The following is a 17,408-nucleotide window of genomic DNA, read 5'->3' on the forward strand; positions in this document are numbered from 1 at the left end:
TGTCCGACCGTCCACCGCGTTGTTCCATATCCCAACAACTATTTGATGCATTTATGTCGCACTTGTAATTCATCTTACTGGTTTTGGCGATTCCCAGACTTTTCCTTCAGCATCGCGAAACAATTCAGTTTTTGGTAATCCTGTCAAATGATGTCAACATCAACTGGATCGATCGGCATTAAACATGTGAGTGCGGACACTCCTGGTGCCCAGATGATGCACCCTGATGATGCCTTCCTCTCGCCTCCAGCGCCAGCACAAGGTTGATGATGCCGTTAACGTTTCCCCCATTGCCCTCAGCTGTACGTTGTGTTAAATGCAAGAACATGTTTGCATGAGCACAAGCTAATCTATGTTGAATATGGTAGACAACATCAGCATGTTGGCATTGTTGTCGCCCGCATGCCACCATCATCATCTGGCTGTGCATGACTCCAAATCCTAATCTTATCTTGAGACGTTTAAGAAAATAATTAGTAGTTCTTTTTAAGAAAATAATTAGTAGTTCTGTTTTAGAAAATAATTAGTAGTTCTGTTTAAGAAAATAATTAGTAGTTCTGTTTACCTGGAATAGCGGCGCAGCCTTTTGACCCTCGCGGTTGTGCCTACGCCGAAAGGTAGAAGGAAGTGCTCATTATTTGACAGTTATCTGAGGGATGGTCTTACACTTTAATCACTATAATCCAATGCGCTATGGAGGCAATGGTTGGGATGGATGGCGCTGGTTACCATAGAAACGAGCAACGATAATGAAGTGTGTCAGCATATAGCTATTTATAGCTGAATAGTGTGCGTGCGTGTGTGTGTGTGTGTGGGCTCCGCAGATAGTTGTTCCAAAGAGGTATTGCACCTGTGTGTGGGCTGAAGGCCTAGCAGAACAGCATGAGGACCAGCGTGCGCGAGTGTATTATTATCCCGAGTGTAGAAGAATCCGCCATTCACGCAAAGTGCAAGCGAAGCTTTCAAAACTTTCTCACAGCAGGTACAAAGCAGATTATATAATAGAAGGTATCATAAATAGCACACACATGTAAGCGTTGACACGTATGAGGACTTAAGCCCGAGCTGCCCGAGTAATTTAAAGAACTTTGGAGAACAGACACACGCGGTTACGTTTACTCAAGCTTCTCTCCACCTCTGTCGACCTCTCTTCTTTCTCTCCCTCTTTCTATTTGCATGTATTTTACAGCCGTTATCCTCGCGTGGCCGCATCTGCCGAGTCCTCCTCTAACCATCTCCATCTGTCTGCCCTCATAAAATCTTTACTTCTCGAACCCATCTCTCGACAGACTAATTGAGGGGGAAAAGAAGCAGGATGTGCTGCACTTGTGCCATCTCAGAGTCTCTCTCAGGGACTACACAGCTATTACACAAATAAAGGTTGTAAAAAGGAATGAAAATAAAAAAACAACCGCGCTGTGCCTGTGAACTCGTACACATAAACAAACACACTCCAGCGTACGGGAAAGGACCACCAGAATACTAAATTACATTATATCCGATGACAGCTCCCTCTCCGTAGCCCCCAGTGGTAAAAGCTAGGCAGAAATAAAAAGGCAAACTGTTAACAATACAGCCAAAGCCCTAATCAGTGTCAGAACACACACACTACATGGACGGCTGATAGTGTAGCCCAATAAACAACGCCACTTCAAAGCCATTTTCAAGCTCAAGTGGTCGAGTTATCAAAGTGACATTTGCTGAAGTGAGATATTACAAGCATAAATCATGTTTTTTTCACGCAAACCTTGTGATAATGTTTCCCCCTTGACCTCTTCAAAAGAGCGTCCCTATGCTGGAATAGAGGATCACAGTCCACTGGGAAGTGTTTGATGTCAAACGCTGCGTCTGGTTAATTTCGGACGGTGAAGCAACAGAAAGAAAAAACTAACTATTCCACGTAACTCCCGGCATGGGCTTTTTTGCTCGAGCGAAGCCAGTGAAATCTCCTCTGATAAACAACAAAGAAATGTGCTCGGGTCCACTTGGAGGTGCTCGGCTGAGTGCGGCAAATGAATGCCTGTAATGTCAAGCACTGCGAAGAGGCTGCGGAGCTTCATCTCTCACATAATTCCATGAACGCAGCATCAACTTCAGTCCGGCGTTTCAGCCTTTCGCCGTATTTGGTGACAAGAATTGCGTAGAAAAGTATACTAAAGACGAGATGGAAGACCAAGTGTTGGTGTAAAACCAATGAAAGGGTTTTATTCTAACATCAGCATGCTTTACTGAGCTACAGTGCAAGCCCGTGAACCCGCAGTAGCACCAGTGAGCCTCCGTGGATATGTCCACCGCAAGAAAAGAAGAAGCTTCGGTCTGAAGAATCAGCTGCATTGTCTCTATTTTCAGCCACGTGTTACAGATTTAGCAGCTGCCTTCAGTCTGATGGTAGAAAACGCCTCTTATCCCTCGTGTGATTTGCTGTTGCAGCGGAGAATCGGTGGAACGAAAATCCACTTTTTCTCCCCGTGACACGAGACAGTTTCATGCTATGATTATTAAGTTTGAAAACTGCTTTTCATAGTGGATTAACCGGGGTAATGTGGACTTCAGGTTAATATTTGTATTGACTAAATATGATAAGAGACACTTATAGCAATTCAGTGTTTTATTAAAAAAGATAAAGACACACACACACACAACAGAGCACAACAATCAAACACTCCTAATGAAAGCTGACTGGTTATTTTCCAAAAAGTCCTCATCAGGCTTTTGTGACAAAAACACTCCAGCAGCGGGCCAAGCTGCCGCATTAATGACACTTTTCTGCAGCAAGGAGCCGTGTTAATGCCTTTTGGGCAGGAATAAATTATTTGTAGTAAACTAGTTGCACACCAAGCTGGGCCTCATGAGCATCTCCAGACTGGAGCGGGGGGTCGAGGTGCAGGTCACACAACATCTTGCAGGATGGAGGCGATGATGATGTGTACCCTCATTACTGTTAATTAATAGACACAAGCACAAGTGTGTGTGTGTGTGTGTGTGTGTGTGTGTGTGTGTGTGTGTGTGTGTGTGTGTGTGTGTGTGTGTGTGTGTGTGTGTGTGTGTGAGAGAAATAGAGACAAACTGAAATATGTTCCCCGGATAAATGAGTGTCAGAATGGCGCAGCGATCTTATGGAGCTCTTCCGAAACGGCCTTTCTTGTGATACGATACTACGCGCACACGCTCACGCACTCTCACACAGACACACACACACACACACACACACACCGCATAAACATCGTCACATAAACGCGCACACAGAGTCATCTAGGAAATGAGAATGGGCCTCATCCGTGGATAATGGTCCATCACAGCCCATGATGATTTCCTCTGGAAGAGTAAATGGCAGTAAATGGGATGATGATTGAATCACAGCACACTGTCATGTAGACCAGATGGAAAAAGAAGAAAAAACTTTGCGCCTCGCCATGACACCAAAGAAACAAACAGCGTCTAATAGGCTCCCCATTTCCTAAACAAACCCTGGAGTGGAAGGTAGAAAGGTTGAAACATGGAGAGAGAAAAACTGTATTCTGAATGAATAGGTAGCTGTGCTTGTGAAAAAGAATATGGTCGTTGTGTTGCTAGCTTGGATATTAGAGTTAATATAACATATTTAGACTGGGTTGGTGTGCTATGGAGGGAAGCTAGATGGTATAATAAACACGGAGCTCAGAGTAAATCAAAGAGTGGACCCCCATGTTGGCGAACATCCCCCTGGTTGACGATAAGCCCGAGAAGAGTTTCACTACACGGTCAGTCAAGTCTAATTTAACACACATTTGTATTATATTTAATGACGTCACACTTCCTAAATACAGGATTATTTAGGACACTGTCTTCTTTAATTACCTTGCCTTCAAGAGACAGTTAGAGTTCTCTGGACAGAGGCGTCGCTGAGTCAAAGCACATTTGTTCTCACCAGCTCTCCCAGCCCGTGGATACATGAAATTAACTGCTGCCGTCATGGAAACATGCTTCAGGACGGGACAAAGGAAACCAATCTTGCTATTAAAAAAAAGCCCTTTTTGAAAAGAAGAAAAAAGAACCAGGGGGGCAATTTACAAAAAGTTATTTTTCTCGCACATAAATGAAGTAACCATGCAGAGACAGACACTACTGCCAACCCTGATGAGATCTCCTCCTGCCTCGTGTGAACGTTTGGCTCAAATAAACTGTTTTTGTCCACTTATTATGCCGAGCCTCGAGCCACGGAAGGCAGCGGCGCGTGAAAGGGTTCAAATCGTCCCCGTCGCGCTCGAGGGCTAACACCAAGTCTCTCCGACGCGGACACGTCCGTGTACGTCTGTGGCTGATAATCCCTCCGTGGGTAAAAGCGCAATGTGCGAGTGTGACAAAGCAGTTCCAATCCTATTACACTCAAAGAAATGACTCATTGGATGAACTCAATTAAATTGTTGGCAGGTTTTCCATCCAATAATTATATGCAACTCCAACTCAAATTTAGCACATCAGTGCAATACAATGTAATTAAGTTAGTCCAACTCATTTGTATCAAATACATCTAAAATAAAATAACGATATTCATTAAATTAAATTAATTTGTGTTTGTCCAACTCAAAATATAAACTAACTAACTAACTAAGAAAATATGCAAACTCCACACAGAAGGAACGCCCCGACTGGGAATTGAACCCACAGCCCTCTGGCTTTGAGGCGACAGTGCTAGCCACTACACCAGCGTACAGCCATGAAAGTGTGTTCACCTCATGTAAACATCTCATTTTCAGCTGGCGCATGCGCAAAGGGTAGTCCTCAATGAAACACATTTATTTTGAGTTGATATGCACACCATCTAACCTAAATAAATCTAATAAATGAAAGAATTCAGACATTTTGTGTTCCACCCATTAAATATAAATATCTATTTTTGTAATTGATTTATTTAAATGTATCAAACAATATTTAAATGCATCACCTCAAAGAAGGGCTTGAATCGTTTTTGTGAGTGTAACCTAAATAAATCTAATAAATGAAAGTATTCATACATTTTGTGTTACACCCATTCAAAATAAATATCTTCGTTTTGTAATTGATTTATTTAAATGTATCAAACAAAATTTAAATGCGTCACCTCTAAGAAGGGCTTGAATCGTTTTTTTGAGTGTACGGGTCTTTGTGGCCACTAAACAATACCACCACATCTGGTGCTGCACTTCCCGCGTGCTGCTTTCAGACAAATGGCCGTCTCTGTGTGTGTGTGTGTGTGTGTGTGTGTGTGTGTGTGTGTGTGTGTGTGTGTGTGTGTGTGTGTGTGTGTGTGTGTGTGTGTGTGTGTGTGTGTGTGTGTGTGTGTGTGTTCACCTTGGGAGATGCAGGTGTGCATATTTGGAGCACACAGTGCGAGCCTAGATGAGGCTTCAGTCATTGGCGTGTGAACTCTTTGTGTTTTTAGGCAAACAGAGTACATTAGGAGATGTTCCTTCTCTTTGATGAGTTCTGGCAGGACCGTTACTTTCAGAGGTGCTTTGCCAAATGCCACGGCGTGAGCCAGCAACCCTCCCACAGCCATCCGTCCATCCGCCCCGGCCGGCCATTCATTCATTCAAGCAGCCTTCTCAACATCCCCCCCCACACACATTTATACGGCCGTCCGTCCCAGAGTCAAACCCTCCGTCCTCTCCGCCTGCCGACCGCGGCGAAACAAGCGGCTTCCCTTTCGCAAACGACCCGACAGAATCTCAGAGGGCATTTAACGTCCTGGCATGCTACTTCACTGGTTTGAATAGAAAGCACGGTGGGCGGAATGGTTCCACCTTTTGGGGAATAAATGACACGGATCTCAGAGCAGAATTGAGTCCCTCACAATCCGATGCTGTCATAATGCTCCAGTTACAGTATTAACAGAGCCAACACCCCATCAAAAAGCCATTTGGCCGACGGCTACGACCGTCTATTAACCCCATCAAATTCGAAACACATGGATGCTCTGTTAATTAAGCTTTCAGTGTGTGTCATTTCACCGGCCTCCGCTGAATGTCACGATGCTCTGGGTCACAAACGGTTGCTGGAAAAAGAAAAAAAGGAATGTTTTTTTGCCTTCCTGCCTTCATGTTTCCCCATAAGCGCTCGCCGCTATTTCCACCGCTCGGATGAAACGATCAGAGTGCGAAATTGAAGTTGTGATTAAAACTTCAGAGTCCATCCACCGAGGCCACGTTCCCGCAGGAGCCACGCAGTGACTCAGGTCAGTCCGAGGTTGGGCCAAGTCAGCATTCTTCTCTGGTGAGCTTGAAAGAAAAGGGGCGGAGAGGTGCGAGTGAGAGCTGCTGCAGCAGAGACAGACATAACATGGTGGACAGACACCGTGAGAGCAGGAGAAGGAACACATCTATCCGTGTCTCCTGTGACGCATCACCTCTCTATCCTTCTCAGGGGGAGACAACAAAAGATTGGGCACGTTGGCTGATGAATGGCCCCCGTGAGTTATCCCCGAGGGACTGAAAAGGGAAAGTATTTTTTCTTGGCTAAGTGGTTCTGGTGAGAGTTACAGCTAAATAGTGTCTCCGGTGGAACTTTAAACCGATATTCAAAGGCAGCAGCCACACTGTGACTGAACTCACAGACTTTATCCAGACCTGATAGTCTTGATTTGGGTGCAGAGTCATCCTGGCCGGAGACAGTGAACCTTAAACTTAACAAGTGGGATGATGTCTAGACCAAAGAATGTCTGTAATTCCATATTTCAGAAGTGTCAGGGAGGACAATATATTATGTTGGTCAAATGTGAACATTAAAAAAGTCTCATTTTAATAATGTTTGGGTCAGCGTCAAGCTTGCCAACGGATCATTTGGGGAATTTCTTGGGTTTGCACTGTGATGACTCCAAGGGGAATCCATAAATTCCCTAAAATTAATAGTTTCACATTGAGCAAATCACTACGACACACTAATGTGTGCATTATAGCGTATGTGAAGCTCCAACCAGCAGCCAGTTAGCTTAGCATAAAGACTGACAAGATAGTTTTTAGTTATAACGTGTTAGATTAGAAAGCGTTTAAAGGGTTGAGAGTTGGACTCCCCCCCCCCCCGCCCCCACCCCCCCGATTCCAGTCTTTGAGCTAGATTATTATTTCGTTGTACGTATAAACAAATAAAATGGAGGGAAAAAAGGCAGCAGTGACAAGTTACGCACACACACCCAGACAAAGCAGGAGATGACTCAGAGGACAGAGAGTCGCGGCTCATAGAACTCCAGTATTGCTAAATGATTTCCTCGGTGTGTATGCAGTGTGTTACACTTGTATAAACACTGCATGGATAGCCGCTCACACATCTGCAGTCGTGAGGCTGATGGTGACGCAGCTCGGCCGAGCAGCAGGCGGCGACCTCTTCCCAGAGACAATACACAGAGAGACGTGACCTTGCATGTCCCCATGATTCCAAATCCAAGCGCACACACACACACACACACACACACACACGTACTCATACATTATTAGTGCATGACCCTGGGGAATTTCAAAGAAAACATATCTCCCAGAACTCCCCTCCCCTCTTCGACCTCTCTGCCCTCGGCAGTCTATCCCTAGATAGATAGATAGATAGATAGATATATACTTTATTAATCCCCAAGGGGAAATTTGTCGTAGCAGTAGCAGCACCAATAAACCAAACACACATGAATAAAAAATAAAAAATAAAATATAAAAACAGGGATGAAAGATATAGAAGCATACAAAGCAAAATATAAAATAAAATATATATGTATATATACAACATATATGCATACACAATACACAATACTAATGACAATTAAACTAAATATAAAAACACCAAATATAGACAGTGTGCAAAATGCAAAGTGTGTGTATGTGTGTCGTGCAAATGAAATATGTGTGTATGTGTGTAGTGTAAATAAAATAAATAAATGAAATGTGTGAAGTGCAGATCAACATCGTGTGGATATGAAGTTATTATTGTAGTTATTGCACTATGATCTGGCAAGAGGTGATCTGTTATAGAGCCAAGCATCCATCCTTTGTCCTTCCCTTCTGTCATTCTTCCTCTCCCTTTGGACGGACGGGACACTTTGAGAGAACTTTTTAGGAGTCACGAGATGAAGCTCACTCAAATGTGCGCAGCAATGATAAGAAGGAGAAAACAAAAATAGAAATGACCACTGTGCGTTGCATCCCCAACAGTGAAATGCTGTATTTCCGTTTGTTTTTGGTGGTCAGATACCTCTTTTGTTCAGTTCTTATTACAGATAGAGCCTTTTAATTACACGACTCGTGCTTCTGCCGACAACCATCTGTTCACAAGTCCAACGGATGTGACGGGAGATACTCCTCTGGGCTTAAAGAAACGCACGGCCAAGGCTCAAGGTTGATTTACTGAATGGAAAAATGCATGTGTGAATGCAAACACCCACATACAACCACCCCACACACACACACACACACACACACACACACACACACACACAGCAGAACCTCAGTCAAGCCAGAGATTGAATGCTAGTCTATTGGTCTGTGAGGTGCGGGTGCTTGTATAGCCCCGAAGCCCTAAAAGAGACGATAATTTGACTTCTTTTGTAAAGTTAAAAACATTATCTTGCAGTTTATGAAATCCAATTATAGGAAAATCTGAAGTTATACTACTGTAATTTTTTTTTTTTTAAGGGAGCTTGATAAATACATAATAATCAAATAATAATGTTTGATCTGTAATAACAATATTTAATTTAGTGCTTAGCTCAAATGTACACTGGATTTCTGTTCAGGATTAACCACGACTATGTCCACTTCAAGTTTCATGTGATTTTATAACTGAGAAAATGAAAGGCAAAGTCGGCTCAGATGGCATTAATTTTCATAATTTCCTCATACTTGAACTGCATGATGGAATAAAAAATCAGAATTTTTTTTCAGATGTTCGGATCAAGATTTTCTCGGCCACTGGTCTTTTTGTCTTTGACTTGCAGGGAAAGGTGTAGTGTTTGTTTGTTATGAAGTTCATTTGCGTTACTGATCACGTTTCTGGAAATATGCACCTACAGTGAGTCGTAAATTAAGAGTGTAATGTCACAAAATCCTTCATTCATTAAATGTGTAAGAAAGCAAAGAGGAAAGTGATTATGTCATAATGTCCTTATGTGTAACTGTTAAATAAACAGTATCTGAAGAGGTTATAATAAATCACATGAAATCTGACAAAGTAAGAGTGATCCTGACCAATAAGGTTGCGTATAACCTCTTCAGTTTGTTTTATTCTAGTTAAAATATGAGCACATAAGAAATACCACTGTGTAATTTGAGCAGACTTTCCCTTAAATGTTCTCAACACCTGAACAGTCTAATAACATGAAATTAGACATGAACATAGCCACATGAACAAGAATCCAGTGAATGTTTAAGTAGAACCACTCAAAGAATCCCTGGAATCAAAGTCCAAATACAAGGAAATTATGCATATGAATGTCATTTGAGCTGACTTTGCCTTTCTTTCTTTTTTTTAAACTGTCCAGTAGAAGCACATGAAAATCCTGACGATAAATATTTGCTAACCAATAAAGTTTATTTTTATACTTTTATTACAGATCAATTATCATTTGACCTTTCTAGCACCACTTTTTTAATAAAAAACAGTACAGTAGTGCAACTTCAGATTTTATTATAATTGGATTTCATATAATGTACACCCTAAAAAATATATTTGCTCTGTTATATCAAATTGGACAAATGATTGTTTAAATATAGGTCCGTCTCCGTGCTTTTGGGCCCATCGCTCCCGTACTGCAACACCATCAATAGACATTGTTTCGCAGATGGCGGCTCGCTTGACCGCAGTCAACTTTCTGCATGCATCAGTGGGGTGTTGAGTCTCTTTTTTTTCACCGCTTGTAGCACTGGCAGCCAAGCCTGACTAGAGCCTAGAGTGTGGAAGGGGGGGGGGGGGGGGACAACGTTATTTATCTTCTTTGAACATGCACTTGGAAAGAGTTTCATGCAAATGCACAGCGTCATCATTTATACGTCCACGTGCATCTCAATTCCTAAAATACCTTTAATGGCCCTTTGAACAACAAGTATATATTTGATGTGTGAAAGGGTGTGAAGAAGAGTCCTTTGTTTGCCTTCATCTCAGCATCTGAATTGACAAGATGTCCGTGGAGACGATGCGCTGCAGCCGCACCATTATTCCACCTGACTACCAGCAAGAAGAAGAAGAAGAAGAAGAAGAAGAAGAAGAAGAAGAAGAAGAAACAGAAACAGAAGAAGAAACAGAAACAGAAACAGAAGCAAAAGGCTGCTGTGTAGGGTGCATGTCTAGACAAGAGTGCAATCACCTTCACCTTCACATTATAGACTGGAGTGTGAGACCATATAGACAAATTGGCTGAATGCAGACAATGGCCCTGTTGTCAGTCTGATATCCATCAGCGCGCACAGGTCGCGTAAACACACCGCCACGCGCACTGACCCCCACTCAGCATTGTGTCGGTGGCACCGCGCGCAGCCAATCGGGCAGCGGGGATTTAATGCGGCGCGATTCATTGTGTGTACGAACCAGGGAACAGATCTATATACTGTGTAGTGCCACATTGTGGCTTCTCTACGCTGCCGATCAGTGACGTAACAGTTTACGATTGATCGGGCAAACTATCCCACACTACGATGGGATGCATTTCATGAAAAGTGACACACAAAGAGTTACGCGTCGGCCGACTGCTCTTTCTGAGAAAGGCTTTTAAATTATTATCCAAGATGATGATTACGTTTTGTTTTTCTTTAAAAAGTGTGATCACAACCCAAGAAAACAAGTAGTCGTTTCGGGCTCGCGGAATGTTTTTTTAAAGGTTCTCAGAGAGCGATATAGTCTTCGTATCGTGACGCGGCGAGACGAGAGCGCGAGGGAATAGTTCAGGCTCACGATGAAGTGCTTCAAATGCATCTGAAGTGTACTAAACGCATTTCTCCCCCCACCTCCTGCAACATGCCCGCGAACCCTTTACGGTTTACGCAGTCAGGCGTCTCCGAACAATAGAAAACCTCCGTTGAGGCAACACATGACACTAAGCAAGTGTCAAGAGAAGAAGTAACAACAACAACAACAACAACAACAACAAAGAAAAAAACACAACTCACCTCGTCCACTGTGAGTGGCATGCATATCCTGTACTCCTTCAGCAACATCTTCCGCCGTGCGCGCGCGTCTCTCGTGTTCACTCGCAATGTGTCAAAGCCAGCCAAGTAGACGATCCCTCCGCCAGCCGACGGGATGTGTGTGATGTCAGGAGACGTGTCAGCGCATTTGGGGAGGAAGGTCGAGCCCGGGTTAGGAAAGGCAGCCCGAGTTCAGGCTGAGTTCTCTCATTGGGACCTGCGGACACTGTCGCCGACTGGGAGTGATTCGTGCAGTAATGAGCTCGCTCTAAGGATCGTCCCCCCTCTTATCGCGCGGAGGAGTCAAGCTGAGCGAACAGAGCCGAACGGGACCGGAACCTGTAGGATGTAGGGCTTCAAAATAAGAGTGTGAACCGTATCACGTTCGAAAATGAAGGAATAAAATATACTTCAGATATCCCCTGTTGACTAATGTAACACTCAAGAGTCAAAAATAAAAATATTAAAATTATTATTTTACCAAATAATAGCCTGTGTTATCAACTGAAGCTGGCACCTGCCTGGGGCACTGAGATCCAGCGGGCCCCCAAAAGCTAGGCTGCTTGTCAATTGTTTTATGGTAATTTAACCAACTGTATATTTGTTAAGTATCCCTGAGGCAAAGCCTGGTATTAAGAGGCTTATTATCCGTCTTTCTATTATCCGCACATGTATGTTCGCAATGAAGTTGTCTTCCAATCACATTACCACAAACTAAAATAGAGTATTATTTCAGCAAATACGACAGGCATTGGACTTTCTTGTAAATTGAAGGCAATTACAGTACAGAGGGTTTAGGGCAGGTGGTGTAGGTAGGCAGTAGGTCAATGCAGCCATTGGCGTGACCTTGAGTTTTTTTATGAATTGTCATTGTTAATTATACTGATATGACAAATTAAATAATGTGGGTCAGAGACAAAAAATAAAGTAGATGGTGAATTATAATGAGTAGCTCAATGGAGTTCACGTCAATTTCTAAATGGCATCTTTTCTGATGTGTGATCAAAATAAGCAAGTATACCAAGATTTGCATCATGTCAGATGTTTTGCTGATTGGTGGTTAACAATTGAACATTTACTGTCTGTCTGTCTGTCTAGTCTGTCTGTCTGCCTGTCTATCTATCTATTTCTTCCATCCATCCCTCCATTATTGACCGACATCTTCAGTCTTTCTCCTAGAACGAATGACGAATATTTTGAAAAATGTTTGACCGGATGTGACATTGCCTTCTGCCAGCAACACGCTGTTTTCTTTTCTTGTCTTTTCTGTAACGTACCGCTACAAATAAATGTCCAATTCGCTAATTTAAAAAAAAAGTGTGCTTATCACAGCGGAGTTCCGTGAACCCGCTCTGCTCGACCAATTCACACAGCAAGGTCGCTGCCTTCAAAGTTATGAGGACGAAACAAGTCCCTGAGCGGGCTGGAAGGCGACTCTCTCTCCCATTTATCCGGTTGTTCTTCTACTACTTCAAGCAGCTTGCAGAGGCATCGGAAAATGTACTCGGTGCAACAGAACCCTCCCCCTCCCTCCCTCGGCCCGCTGAAATACCACGTGGTTCTTCGTGGAAGTGTCGGTCGGCTTAACCGCAGCGCAGGAAACATCAGCTCCCCCACCCACATCTGTCTCACCCTTCCTTCCCCTCTCACATAGAGCCTGCGCACACACTCAGGTCTTGAGAAGAAGAAGAAGAAGAAGAAGAAGAAGAAGAATGTGTTGTTGTTGTTGTTGTTGTTGTTTTAGCTGCAAGCAGCGTGTGTTTTATTATTTACTACTTTAGTCGTGCACCTGAAGGTGACAAATGAAGATGGCGCTTGCTGAAATGTTTTATCAAATGCCCTTTAAATACTCGGCTGGTGGGTCAAACTCAGTGGTGGGCCGTCAGGGCCAGCAAGGCCTTCTCTGCTGGCCTAAACATCATCAGAATATATATATTTTTTTAAAATAAATGTTCCCACAAATATGTGTTCAATTATTCCCCAGAATAAGAGTTATACTCTTCATTTCATAGCGTTCCTCTTGGTTGCACTGCTTCAAGCCCCAGGTTGAGATTTGGAGGGCTGGTCTTTATGTTAGATCTTTTATCCAATCATATTCAGCCATCGTGTGTTGCTCGGGGGCTAAAATCTGCCCTTAGGCCTTCAGAATCAACATTGCGGGCGCTGGTATCTTAACGTGAATGGGAATGAAAATGTTGTGTCAACCAATCAGCTTTAGAGTTGGCTCCTCTAGGCCTTCTAGAAGGCCCCGGAACCGGCACAGGAGCAGAGAGCAGGCGTAGTGCTGCACGTCTTTTGATTGGATTACCAATATTGAGAGGCGGGGCCTATGGGCAGGTATATGCAGAACCTCAGAACTAGGAAACTGAATTTGATAAACGAATTAATTCGCGTACTACTAAGCTATTTTTTCAACCCACAATGGCGGAAGGAGGAGAAGATATCGATTTGGTCGAGGATATAATTATAACGCCATTCTCAAAACGAACTTTAAAACCGACGCCGACGCTACAAAGCCCGTCACAGGCGGGGAAGGGGTTCGTTCGCCACTTTCAAAGTTCCAACTACGAGCGCTACCAACGGCTCAGACTACGAGAAGCTCTGCACACCGGACTGCTGGGAATGCCTGTTGCAAGTGATCGATTTGGTGTTTGGAGCCACACTGGCTTTGCAAACTTGAGTTGTCTAACCAAGGCAGCAGCGAGACACCAAAGTACGGCTCGGCACTTACAAGCATCGGTGCTTTTGAAAACTTTTGGGGACACGGAGCGGATCTACAGATCAACGAACAAGCGCGCAGGACAACCGATCTGCACAATGAAAAGGTGAAGAAAAATAGGGAAATATTGAAAAGACTCATTAATTGTGTCATGTGTTTGGGTAAACAGGAACTTTCATCTTCATCATCACGGTGAAACTGCTTTGGGTGACAATGCGCTGTTTAGTGAACACACTGTAAAAAGAAGTTGGACTTAAAGCTCAAAGTTTGTGGACCAGAAATGGATAGAAGAAGAATATTAATATAGCTCTGTTGCACTCGAGTATGTTCTTGCCTATTAGTTGTACTGTATTGTACTCTTCCCCTGCAATTCTCTGAATAAAAATGTCAATTTCAAGGTGACGCAACGCCTGGTTATCCTGCGTCTCTGTCTAACTGTATAGCGTCATAATGATAGTATTAAGAGGTGGATTAATTCGGGTGGGACTGTGTAGGACCTCACTGAAGGCCCAGGTCCCAGGCCCACGGCACGCCACTGGTCAAACTCGTACTTCAGAGAAAAGTGAGAGTATCTTGCATCTGTGATGAAATCATTCAGAATTAGTCACACTTACTTTTGACAAAAAGTACAGAGAGCGAGAGAGAAAAAAATCACATACGACCGTTTTAATGAGGGGTGTGGGGGTTGCGTTGCTGCCTTCATTGTCACCTGTGATTTCTTTGGGGTCTAAATTCACGCTCATAATTCTGCACCGAAGATGCTGACAAACAGCACTTTGCACTGCCAGCACGTATTCAGCGTTTCCCAAAGAAGTATAGTCATGTAGGGTGGCACTCCGAAACGCCATTTGAATTTAAACTCTCCACTTAATCCCCAAACTGATGTGTGAGCAGCTCCTCAAAGCAGGGTCACCAACATATTGTACTGAGACTCTGGGATGTATTTACGTGGAGACAGTTAACAGAGTAATATGACATCGACAGAAATAGAGTACATCTCTCCAAATGTAACACGTTGTTTATGTTTCTAATATGAGTGGTAAATCACTAGTTCAATTTGATTAAATACATCATTTGCAATAATAATTTAACGCATTTCCTCAGACAAACTGTTTCAAAGCTGATTAATTTATATCCTTAACGGCTCATTAGTCTTATATTGAGGTTTCCTCATTTGTGTCCTTCTAAAATGGTCTAACAATGTGTAGCAGCACATTAAATTCATAATAAAATAATCAAAATGATACCCCATCGCTACAGCATGTATATTGTAGATCTTAGGAAGCTATGAAAAATAATTTCATGAAAGAGCCACATTTACTAGAAGAAGAAAAAAGTGTGGTTTCAAATAGAAATAATAAACCCGATGACTTGTAGGCCTATAGCTATCTAGTTGCTATAGTGCTTGTTAGCACGTTGGCTAACAGCTGCGATACACACTTGTTGAGTTTTCTTATCATATCTGTTATAGATAGTGTACTATGCACATAAATATAAGCTGACATATGGCATACTAGACCACATCAAATTACTTTATTGTCCAGTAAAGGCTTTCTGTATGCACACATGAGTTCAGTGACGTGTGTGTGGCCTTATAAAAGGCTGAACTACTCTCCGGATTAAAAAAAATAATGGGTTAACAATTTCCAGAAAGGGGCAAAGAGGGAAAACTTCTAAAAAGCAGAGAGGTCCTTGCACATCTTTAGTGAGGGATCATGAAACTGTCCATTTATTTTATAGACATGTTTTTTTTCTCCAATAAGGCTGTTTTCTCTGTTGTCCTGGGATATTTCAAGGCACAAGGGTGGCTTTGTGCATTAAGTTTAATATGATGCACACCACAAGGAAAGTCTCTTTTGAAAATGTGAGACCTGTATTTCATTTCTGACAGTCTGTGTTTATATTTACATAAAACCCTGAAGCTTGACGACCATGTGGTATATCGGAACCAGCTAGCCGTGACCTAATAACCTAACTATTTAAATAATGACTGCATTTATTACAAAAGGGCTTAGAGCCTGATGTTATCTGAGCTGCTGTGACGTGTCAATAATACAAAAGAAATCTCTGAGCTCTGAAATAGCCAAGTGATCCCGGGTCTGGACAGTCCTTCTGTATGGAGTTTGCATGTTCTCCCCGTGTCAGCCTCCGGGTTCTCCGGCTTCCTCCCACAGTGCAAAGACATGCACACTCAAAAAAACGATTCAAGCCCTTCTTAGAGGTGACACATTTAAATATTGTTTGATACATTTAAATAAATCAATTACAAAACGAAGATATTTATATTGAATGGGTGTAACACAAAATGTATGAATACTTTCATTTATTAGATTTATTTAGGTTACACTCACAAAAACGATTCAAGCCCTTCTTAGAGGTGACACATTTAAATATTGCTTGATCAATTTAAATAAATCAATTACAAAAATAGATATTTATATTTAATGGGTGTAACACAAAATGCATGAATACTTACATTTATTAGATTTATTTAGATTAGATGGTATGCCTATCAACTCAAAATCAATGTGTTTCATTGAGGACTACCCTTTGCGCATGCGCCTTCTGAAAATCAGTTGTTTGCATGAGGTTTGCTGTACGTGGTGTAGTGGCTAGCACTGTCGCCTCACAGCCAAAGGGCCGTGGGTTCAATTCCCAGTCGGGGTGTTCCTTCTGTGTGGAGTTTGTGTATTTTTATAGTTATTTAGTTTATATTTTGAGTTGGACAAACACAAATTAATTTAATTTAATGAATATCGTTATTTTATTTTAGATGTATTTGATACAAATGAGTTGGACTAACTTAATTACATTGTATTGCACTGATGTGCTAAATTTGAGTTGGAGTTGCATATAATTATTGGATGGAAAACCTGCCAACAATTTAATTGAGTTCATCCAATGAGTCATATCTTTGAGTGTAGGTTAATTGGACTCTAAATTGCGTCACATTGTGAATGTGAGTGTCAATGGTTGCCTGTCTCCATATGTGCCCTGAGATGAGAGCGACATGTCCAGGGTGTACCCCGCTTTCACCCAATGTCAGCTGGGTTCGGCTCCAGCACGCCATGCACGACCCTAAAAAGGCTAATTATTTATAATGGAATGGAATGATGGTGATGATTTGAGGCTTCAATCAGTCTCCTTCAGCTGAACTCTTCCCGGTGTTTTTGAAGTCAGAAACATTTGCTCAAAGCACACCGGTGCCTCTGCAATCAGAGCTCTTGTTCCCTCGCCCTCACAGTGGATCCGAGTTGTGTGCAGTTTGTCGACAGTCTATGCTGAGCCTGCACTGGGATCAAACTGATTTTGGCTCAGTTCTTAAGGGCTTTTTCTGCCATGCTTAGGAAAATCACTGACCCAAATCACTGAATCATGCATGGGAGCCTTTCAAAGCAGTGAACTGTGTGTGGACCGCAATGCACAACGCAGTCATTCAAGGGACACCTACTGGTGGACTGTTGTCATTGGAGTGCGTGTCCATTCACATGATCATGACCGTGTCCAGTCCCAAAGTTCTTCATTCCCTGTGACCATTAGATTGGCAAGGTGTTACACTTTCAAAAAGTGTTTAT

The 17,408-nt window shown here is 42.6% G+C and overlaps 1 protein-coding gene across 1 annotated transcript in view; it reads right to left on the bottom strand.

Moving 5' to 3' along the window:
- Nucleotides 1–12,187, bottom strand: part of LOC130189653 (cytoplasmic phosphatidylinositol transfer protein 1-like) — a 71,679-nt gene extending 59,492 nt beyond the window's left edge. The window contains exon 1 of the mRNA XM_056408565.1: nt 11,097–12,187. Within this exon, the coding sequence (XP_056264540.1) occupies nt 11,097–11,144 (48 nt within the window). The 5' untranslated portion in view covers nt 11,145–12,187. The remainder of the gene's footprint in view (nt 1–11,096) is intronic.
- Between the last annotated feature and the right edge of the window lie 5,221 nt (nt 12,188–17,408).

Source organism: Pseudoliparis swirei, chromosome 24 (genome assembly GCF_029220125.1).
Source record: "Pseudoliparis swirei isolate HS2019 ecotype Mariana Trench chromosome 24, NWPU_hadal_v1, whole genome shotgun sequence".
NCBI lineage: Eukaryota > Metazoa > Chordata > Actinopteri > Perciformes > Liparidae > Pseudoliparis > Pseudoliparis swirei.